Source organism: Leptosomus discolor, chromosome 20 (genome assembly GCF_034619465.1).
Source record: "Leptosomus discolor isolate bLepDis1 chromosome 20, bLepDis1.hap2, whole genome shotgun sequence".
Lineage (NCBI taxonomy): Eukaryota > Metazoa > Chordata > Aves > Leptosomiformes > Leptosomidae > Leptosomus > Leptosomus discolor.
The window spans coordinates 2,465,750-2,475,320 of record NC_141410.1 but is presented as its reverse complement, the minus strand read 5'-3'; the positions used below and the strand labels follow the sequence as shown (position 1 = coordinate 2,475,320).

The 9,571-nt window shown below is 57.5% G+C and overlaps 1 protein-coding gene across 2 annotated transcripts; it reads left to right on the top strand.

Moving 5' to 3' along the window:
* The first annotated feature begins 2,572 nt into the window (after positions 1-2,572).
* LOC147414034 (peptidyl-prolyl cis-trans isomerase H-like) lies at positions 2,573-9,128 on the top strand. Of its 2 annotated transcripts, XM_086476087.1 has the most exons (9): positions 2,573-2,638; positions 3,270-3,334; positions 3,699-3,722; positions 4,234-4,278; positions 4,721-4,763; positions 5,741-5,833; positions 7,378-7,465; positions 7,760-7,800; positions 9,053-9,128. In XM_086476087.1, the coding sequence occupies exons 1-9, from the start codon at positions 2,573-2,575 to the stop codon at positions 9,119-9,121; spliced, it is 534 nt and encodes a 177-aa protein (XP_086332213.1). In that variant the 3' UTR covers positions 9,122-9,128. The 2 variants fall into 2 exon arrangements, with proteins under 2 accessions (XP_086332213.1, XP_086332214.1); XM_086476088.1 differs by lacking the exons at positions 3,699-3,722; positions 4,234-4,278.
* Positions 9,129-9,571: the final 443 nt, after the last annotated feature.

Sequence of the window (9,571 nt, the reverse complement as noted above, 5' to 3'; positions counted from 1 at the left end):
TGGGGGCAGATGGCCTCGAACGGTGTTGATGCTCCTGCTGGGTCTCTGGGGGCGTTGCCGTCCCCGCGAGCAGGGAGAGGCAATGGGCACTGGTGTGTCAGAGCTACCCCCGGCAGCCCGTCTGCAGTCAAAAGGGATCTGTTCTGGGCACTGCCTTAGGGTTGGACGCCTCCTTCGAGGCCGGGCTTAAGAAGAGGCGCAAGGAAGGGCACCCTCAAGGGGCCTGGTGCTTTTCTTGCGTTCCCCGTGGGCTCGAGGGGGTGAGCGGCGAGTGCTCTGTCCGAGGCTGAAGTCTGGATTGGGGCCCCTTGTCAGAGTCTGGTGGAGACAGAGGATGGGGGTGGGCTGGGAGCGGGCACTCAGGAAACGAAAGAGGGTCCCGGGTGGAGTCACCCTGGGGCAAAGCCTTAGATGTTCCTGGTGTGCACGCAAGGGCTCTTCCCCCGCGGGAGACGCGGCGGGGAGCCAGCGGGGCCCACGGGGATGGCAGAGTGCAGAGGGAGTCCCGTCGGGGTCTGGATCACGCTGCACGTCCTCCCCGGGCACCTCCCAAGCGCCCCAGGACCCCGTACAGAAGCCTTGCCCGTCAGCAGATCAGCAGCTTCCCCTCCACTTAGGCTCCTCGGAAAACTCTACGAGAGTGGGTTCCTCCCCAATATCCAGGTGGTTAACAGAGAAGGTAATCCTTAGTCAGGGTCCCCGTCGTATCCACAGAGCACCTCAAGGCCCCTCTCCTTCCTGGGCGCACCGGGATGCTGATGTTCTCCAGCAACAAGCCCAAGGCCTTGCCTTTGGTCAAGGGCCGCACAATGACTTTCACGGTCGCCTGGGTGCATGTCAAGCCCTTCTCCCCAGAGGTGCTGTTGCAAATCTGCAGCGGTCAGAAAAACTTCTTGAAAGAGTTAAACCCCTGACAATCCCTGACTAAGATACCGAAAAACTTTACTTGCATTTCTCCTGAGTTTTTCTTCCCCTGCAAGGATGGTTTTAGCTGTTTGCTGAGCAAAGCTGATAAATAGCTGACATCTTGCCAGACCTTAAGGAGACAAAGCTCCAGACATCAAGGAGACGCCTCTAGTACAGGACTGATTGTTACAACAGGTTGCATCAGAGAAGGGGCCCAGGTTTGTGCTCAAGAAGAAGGATTCAACTAGTGGACAGGTGAGGAAGACTAGGAACGCTGGGAACTCATCACCACTCAGGGAATCTGACGGAGGGGTATGATTTCTGTGTATAGGAACCGATGTGTTTTGCTGGCCCGTTGGAGCACGGATGGAAGGAGCTATCCCCCGTGCTGCCCGGCGCCGTCATAAAGAATCCCCGCTCGATAACGCTGAGTTTTTGTTGAGTTTTCTCAGATTCATTCTCTGCACCCAGTTAGAGAAGTAGAGACGTCCTTTATTAACGCTGCGCACCGGGGACACGGGATCCTTCCCAAGGATGTCCGCCTGCAGACTGCAACCAACGAGTATTTCTATATTCAATTCATACGTATTTAGCTTATACAATGCATATTCATTCTCTTCCTCTCGATGACTGGTTCTTCTTTCCTCGCTTCTGATGCAAATTAGCGCACAGCCTCTGTCCATTGTTCCCCTTTGAGTAGGGGCTATCATTTGGGCAGGTGGCCCGTGAGTCGGAGGTCTCGACCGCTCCTCGAATTGACTGCGGATGGTCAGGGAACACGTCCTTGGCTCGCAGCTGCTTTGGTCATGATTCAAGGATTACACACAGCGGGTACCGTAATAAATCCTGTCTGGCAGACATCTTGGACTACAACAGACTGTCCTTGTTTCTAACCACGAACAGAGCATTGGTTAATGAAGACCTTCGGTCTGGGACTTTACAGGGGCGTGCTAGCAGCATTGGCAATAGAGATTGTATTTCGTATTTGATCATTTATTCCCTTTGAGACTTACTTTCCCAGCATAATCATTAGTCTCTCCTACTGCTATTCGCCAATTAGAATTCTTGCTCTTCAAGGCAAGGTGGGAAGAGCAAGGGAGTCGCTAAGCAGTAGCCCCAAATCCTCAATCTGGTGATGGCCGCAGCAGTGCCGCTCGCCAGCGCTCCCTGAAGTCTCCCGTGGGGCACTGGAGCTGGCCTGTCTACCCTCTGCGCTGCAGCAGGCCCGCACTAAGGCAGGAGGAGACGTGCTTGAAGGCCAGGCCCTGCCCCCTGCTGAAGCCCGGCCCTGCCAAGCTGCCCAGGAAAGCCCCGGGGGCAGGAGCCATCCTGGAGGCAGCAGGCTGGGGTCTCCCCCGGCGGGGCCGGCGCCAAGGGCCAGAGGGCAGCAGCCCGGCCCTGCCAAGAAGGGAGCCGAGAGCTGCCCACGAGGGACAAAGCCCAGGGGAACGCCAATCTCCTCAAGCCCTCCGCAGGCCCCTGGCACCCTCCCGGCGCCGCCCGGCCTGGCGGGTCGACTCCGGGGCGGGCCGGGGCCACAGAGCCCCGGCTGCGGGGCCGCCAGCCCCCGCCGCTGCCCGCCGGCAGGCAGGGAGGGCAGCCGAGGGAAGGCGCGTGCGCGCCCCGCCTCCCGCTGCCGCGGCCGCTGCCGGGAGAGGCGGCCGCGATGGCGGTGCTGGCGTCCAACCCCAACAACCCCGTGGTCTTCTTCGATGTCGCCATCGGCGGGCAGGTGGGCGAGGGCGCCGCCGCCCCGGCCCCGCCCCGGCCCCGGCCCCGGCCCCGGCCCCGGCCCCGGCCCCGGCCCCGGCCCCGGCCCCTGGGGCTCTCGGGAGCCGCGCGGCGGGGCCGGGGGCCGCGGGTGCAGCGGGAGGGGCCGGCGGGGGTGCGGTGCGGTGTTGCGGGGGTGCAGCGGGAGGGCGGGGGGGCTTGTTGGGGAGGGGAGGGGAGGGGAGCGGCCAGGGGTGCAGGGCGGGGTCTTTTTGTTGGTGGTGCGGGAGGGGGTTGGCCGGGGTGCGGGGGGGGCTGTTGGGTCTCGTGGGGAGTGTAGGAGCGCAAGGGTGGGGGTGCGCTGGGAGGGGGCGGTCGCAGGGTCCGTCGTGGGGCTGTGAGGGGCGCAAGTGGTTGGAGGGGCGCGTCGGGGTTCAGCGGGGGCTGTGGGGTTGCAGGGGCGCGTGGGCAGGGGCTTGGGGCAGTGCTGCGGGGGAGGGGTGTGGAGGTGCAGGGCTGCATCGGGAGGGGGCTTGCAGGGCTGGGGTTGCAGCAGGAGGCTGACTTGGCGGGAGTTGCCTGGGTGCAGCGGTGGGGAGGCCGGTGGGTGCGAGTGGGGCCCAGAAGGCTCATGTGGCCGCCGTCTTGCCCAGGAGGTCGGCCGCATGAAGATGGAGCTGTTCGCCGACGTTGTCCCCAAAACGGCGGAGAACTTCAGGTGAGGAGCGGCCGGCGTTCCTGCGGCTCAGCCTGGAGCCGGCCTGCGAAGGGTTTTCGGTGCAGGAACGTCTCTGGTGGCAGAGCGACTGCCTGCCCCCGCGAACTGCTGCACCTGCTTTGCTCCTCTCTGCGTTGCCAGAGAGATGTGACGGTGCAGCATGCTGATCCCCGGGGGAGCCCGTCTGGCTGGAAGGTGAAGGCCTCCGGTCCCTCTCTGCTCCCTCGGTGGAGCTTCCGATAGGCCCGGTGCATCTATGAAGGGGGCTGCCTTAAGGTCACGGTAGGGCTCTCCTCACCGCCCGGTTATTTTGCCACGGGCCGACGAATGTGCCTCACGCTCTGCTCTCTTTTTTGTTTTCCAGGCAGTTTTGTACGGGGGAATTCAGGTGAGTGGGTTCTAGTGGGTCTTTTTAAGTAGGCTACTGCGAGAAAGAGGGCTGGGCAAGTAGGAAGAAGGGTCACTTGGGATTTTCTCTCACTGTCCCAGTACAAAAGGAAAGAGGGAGAGAAACCTGCTGGGATGAAGTTGTGCCGGGCTCGTCGGTGGGTCGCGGAGGTGGCAGACTTTGCCATTTGGGCATGACTGTGTTCGTGCTCAGGTCGCTCTAGAACGGCCTGTCTGCAACTCGCAGCCGCCCGTGCTGCAGCTTGCCGCGGGATCCCGTCAAGGTGATGGTGTGGAGGTTGTAGGGAACGACGTCAGTTCATGTGCAGGGCCCACCGGAGGTTTCCCTGTGCCTCCGAGAGCACCAGCTGAGAGCCAGGCTGCAGCGCTTGGTTGTGTATCAAGGCAGCTGCTGAGGTACAGGGCAGCCCTTTGGGGCTCCGGATCCCTGGGAGGGTTTTGCGTGGGCTGTCCAGTGAGTCGCAGTGATGTTCCTGTTTATTTCCTTGCAGGAAAGATGGTGTCCCTGTGGGTTATAAAGGAAGCACTTTCCACAGGTAATTCCCCTGCTTTTGTTCAGGCACCTAAATAGCAGCCTGAGCCAGCTGGGGTTTTGAGACGCGCCTTCAAGGCGTTACTGGTCTGGGAGGCCTTTGTGGGTGGCAGCTAATTGTCCTTCTGTAGCTGTGGGGGATTTGGGGGCGCTGTCAGACGTGTACGCTGGGGTCACTGGGAGGGATCCCCCGTTCCTGGTGGGCCAGGTCAGAGATCATTTTCTGGCATCTGTCACCTAATCGCTGTCCCTGGTCGAAGAGCAGTGGCTCCCAAATCACCTGATAGCAACCAGTAGTTAATATTTGTGGTAGACTTGAGACTGTAGCGTTCGTAGGCCCTGATAACTTCCGTGGTGCTGCTGCGAGGCCAAACTCCTTTTTACCACGTAGTATTCTTCTTGAGGCATTTGTCTGCTGAGAACTAAGTATTCTTTTCCTTGTTTAGGGTAATAAAGGATTTCATGATCCAAGGAGGTGACTTTGTAAACGTATGTACCTCTGTATTCCTTTGGGGCTTCTCCTGCGTGGTGTAATAGGCACTGTTTCCAAGGGTGCGTGCTGATTTGGGGGATCTGTTGGCTCTCTTTTGAGGTCCCCAGTAGTCACTGGAGGTTTCCTTGTAGCTTTGCTGCCATCTCACTGCAGCAGGCTGTAATGTACTTGGAAAGGAATCGTGAGTCTTGTGTGCACATACCCTCTCCTCCCCCAAAGAGTTCCTCTCTAAAAAGCCCCGTGGCAGTACAGCTCGAGGCTTTTCAAATTGGCAAAGATTTTTTTTTTTTACCCTGTTGTCCTTCCCCGCCTTCTCCTGTCCCCCCGAACAAGAAACCCTGCGAGTTTGTCTTTGCTTTGCGGAGAGTGACCTTAAGTAGGCAACCGAGAAGCATGTGGTGCAAGAGATCGTTTCCGTGCAAACGAACTTTTTGTCAGTGAATTGTGCCAAAAGAGGACAGAGTTTGTGCCGGCAGTGGTGGTCGTGCTCTGAGTTGGGGAGAAGCAGAGTGTGTGGGGAAGGCTGGAGGACCGCGGGGTCTCTTGGCTGTCCTAGGACCCAGTAAAATGATTTCATTTCTGGAAGTGTTTCAAAACGTGAGGGGGCGTGATGAAGCTTTTTTAATCCAAACTTCCTAAAACTTGGTTGTCTGAAAGTCGCTGAGGGGAGTGACCGCACGGCGGGCGGCTCAGCCGCAGCAGACTTTAGGTGGTCGCTAATTGTGATGCTGCTGCGATGCCCCCGCGGGCTTTATTCCTTCCCCTGGAGCTGCTCAAGCATTAGGGCTTGCACCAGACATTGAACGTGTTCGCTCCTGGTGCGTATGGAGGGCAGGGGAGCATCCATTTGGGGCAGAGTTGAGCCCTGTCCTTTTGCGTGGGGCTTTTAAATTTGTGTTTTAATAAACTGAACCGTTGGGTAGCGCTGGCTCAGAACAAGCGCTGAGGCTGACGGGGCACCTCTGTCACCCAGGGAGACGGCACCGGAGTAGCCAGTATATACAGGGGTCCTTTTGCCGACGAAAACTTCAAGCTGAAACACTCTGCTCCTGGGCTGCTCTCTATGGTGAGTAGAAAACACTGCCGTTGTAAGACGGAAAAGCTTTAGGTACTTTCTCTGTGCCCTTTTCCTGGGTGTATCGGGTATTTGCCAGGCAACAGACATCTCCACCGCTGGACCCAAGGGCTGAAAGACCGGCTGTGTGAGTGCTCGTCAGAAGGCTGCTCGTGGGTTAATGCGTGGAGGAACAGCGAAGTCCCGATGATGATCCTGCAGCATCCTTTCTTTTCCCCCGTTGGAGGGCTGGGGCAGGCTTTGCTCGATGAGCTTTGAGAAGAGCTTGGTGGCTCTTGCGGTTTGTGTAGGGTGGCAAGCGGTGGGGTTTTCTTCCTCCCCGATGCTGTTACCGAGCACTGACCTCAGCAAGGGGGAGGCAAAGAGGTGGGGCGTTCCGAAGCCGTAGCAGCGTTCCCAGGGTGCCTTTGCTAACATAGGCTTCCTGTTCCACGCTGTAGGAAAAACTGCAAGCGTTGCCCCTTGCCTGGTAGGAACAGTACCCTGACTTTGGCCACAGACAGCAAGCGGAGCCGGTGCTGCAGCGTTCCTGTCCGCAGCTGCTTCTCGCCCAGCTCTTTCAGCTGCCCTGCCCTTAAAGCACTTGCTTAGAGCATTCGCCATGTGCATTAGTTACTCCTCCCGTTCCAAGCACGGCCCAGAAAGAGGTGTCACGACACAGCTAAGCGAGCAGTGTGCCGTGGCGTGGGACGAGGGATCCCGCGCTGGTCTCGGCAGCTTTGTGTGAAAGCAGCGTGGCTCCGGAGTCGCTCTGCCGGGCCAAGCCGTGGTCCCTCCCAGCTGGGTCCTTCCGCAGCTGGCTAGCGATAAGTAAAAATGCCACGGGACTGTGTCCCGTGCAGCCCTGCAGCTGCAAAACGTGCCCAGTTCACTTGCCGGCCCAGAAACGGGCTTTAGTATCTCCTGGGTGTCCAAAGAGCTTTGAAAAAACGGAATGGACTTAAGCGTGGCAGAGCCGTGTTCTTAGCAGAGCGCGCACGCTCCGGGTGCTGCGCTCAGGTGTGAATTCAATTTGCCGTCCGCATCGCGCTGTTCCGTGAGCCCTGTGCCGCTGGGATCGTTGCCTTTCTCATCCTGGTCGTCAGAACAGACACGTTTGGGTTGGTTTGTCCTGAGGAAACCTTCCAACTAGCAGAAAGCTGCTTTTTTTTTTCTGCCCTGGTTTCTATCTCTTCAGTTTTCCCCGGGACAATACTGCAGCCAGGAAGGACTCGCCACCAAAAAGTTTGGCCTTTTTTCAGGAGCGTGCCCTAGAGCCCAGATTTCAGCGCGATCTTGTGCTGAACGTGCCTGCGTAGAAGTACGGTGGGAAGTTGGTGAGAGCGGCATGACCAGACTGGGTGGCGTGCCGCGTCCCAGCCCGGGGTGCTCTCCTGCGGATGCGTATCTGCTGCCCGTGGTTTGTGTAGCCACAAGCTAAAAAGAAGCTAGGCTGGGTCTAGAGCAACAGCTTTTTCCTACGTGAGGCGCGTCTGCCTTCGGTTTTGGCAAGTCTTTGATTGTACACTGTTGGTATTTTGCCGTTCTCCCCCCAGGCAAACAGTGGTCCCAGTACCAACGGCTGTCAGTTTTTCGTTACGTGCTCCAAATGTGACTGGTTGGATGGGAAACCCGTCGTGTTCGGTGAGTACCGGCAGCGGCGGCCTGGCGTCCCGGCTGAGGGACACTGCCTGTGGCGCAGCTGCTCGAAGAAACAGCCGGGGACTGCTTGTTCTTCGCCCCTCGCTTGTGGAGCACGTTTTAAGAGGGATCGTTTCCTTTGCCCGTTTAGAGCTCGGAAGCCAGCTCTGACGTGGCCAGTAGCTTTACACTGCACCAGACTTTCCAGCGGGAACAAAAGTGCATGTACCTGTGATGGGTGGCGGGGAGCAAAGGTAAATCCGGCCGTATTGAGATGGAAGAATTTTCTCATTCTAGGTAAAATCGTCGATGGGCTGTTGGTCATGAGAAAAATGGAAGTAAGTTGAATTTGCCTATTTCTCCGCGAACGTCCCCTTGGGCAAGTGGTACAGAGGATTGACAAGGGTGGTTCTGTTCTCTGCCGCTGTCTGTTTAGAGGGTACCAGGGAACAGCAGCGTTGATAACTGGTATTACCGGTTGTCGTTGTTATAAAATGGCAGGAAAGGCCTTGAGGCAAACGCTGTCCTATAGATTGACTTTAGAAATGCTGTGCTGTCGTGGTTGCTGGTTGGTCTTTGAGCGGGGATTGTGTTCCTGTGGCTTTATTTGCGACGCTTTGCATTTGTTGGGGAAGCTGAATTGAAAAGCTGTTCCGTCAGCAACCCAGACGAGGGTGTGAAGCAGATCACTTCTGTGCCGTTGCCCGGGATTATTCCGTGGATGCTGAATGATCAGTTCTGCTGATCCGTGATCAGCGTGTTTGATAAGAAAAATGAAAGTCATCTCCTGAAGGGCTTCCAGCGTCGTGACTGGGTGTCTGAGTAGATGAGGAGATGTAACAAACAGCGGTGAGTTCGAGAGAGGCGAAACTTAACTCCCTGGCCCGCGCCTGGCTAATGTGCGCAAGGGCCTCCACCCTCGGTCTGGGAAGCGGGGCGAGCACGGAGCTGACCCCCGTCCGGTGTTGAGAAAAGGTCCCGTGCAAGGAAGGGTACGGCGCGGTGTGATGCATGTGTTGCTGACCCTCTTTGCCAGGAGCACCAATGGCAGGGTTGCGGTGTGCCTGCCTTGTGCGTCACTGCAGCGAGGGGCGAGTTGAGGGAAATAAGTAAGAGACTCAGAAAGGAGCAGCTGAGTCCAGCAGAAGGAGAGGTTCAGAATGAGGGTTGCTGTGGGACTGTCTGGTGTTTGGATTCCGCAAAGGCCGTACAAAGGCAAGTTTGCTTCGCGTGTTGCAGCTGTAATTAGTAACTTTCAAGCTTTAGGCCAGAGCAGCCTCAAGCGACGTGATGCCTGCTGTATCTCAGGAGGAGCTCTCTGGCTTTAGCTCTGTGCCTTCCCTCCCCTTGGAGGGATCGGGGTCTGGTCTGTATCCCAAACCTCTGCCCGCAGAGAGAGTGCAGCAGCTTATGGCTGGGTCCGTTGCCCAAATGCGTGATGGTGCTTCTGTGTGACTCGGAGCTGTGTCTGGATTTCCCGGTTCCTGATGCTGTAGGCATCTCTCTCTCAGCCGGTCTTGGAGTACCTGTCACTCGCGGGATTTGCCGAGCTTTTATGAGGTTTAACGCTATACGTTTGTCTGTCCTCAGAATGTGCCGACGGGTCCAAACAACAAACCCAAGCTGCCGGTTGTGATCTCCCAGTGTGGGGAAATGTAGAGCAGTGAAACAGAAATGGGGTAAGTGTGTCTTCGCAGGCCGCCAGTGCAATCAGCCTCTGGGCTGCTCTGCTCCTTTCCTTTTCTCTTGACTTAGTTTCGCAGTCCTTTGAGTCTGTAGAGAGCTGACTCAGCTCAGTGAAGCGCCAGCAAATCCCCACCGTTTTTGGCCTTCCATTCGATGATTTCCAGAGAGGTCTGGAATTGCCCACGAAGACACTTTGTCCCCGCTTCCATAACAGAGTCTTTCAGATCTGTGGCACTCCAGACTCTGGGGAGCTCCTCCTGCTTGATGAAGTGACAACAGGGGATGTAATTGTTCTTTCGTTTCCCTGGTACTTCTGGTGGCGTCGATAGGCTTTTGAAGAGAGGGACGACCTTGTTCCCAGGCTTTCTTGCAGATGGGCAGACCCGTGCTGATGGGTGGGGTCCCCTATAGGGCTGTCCTCAG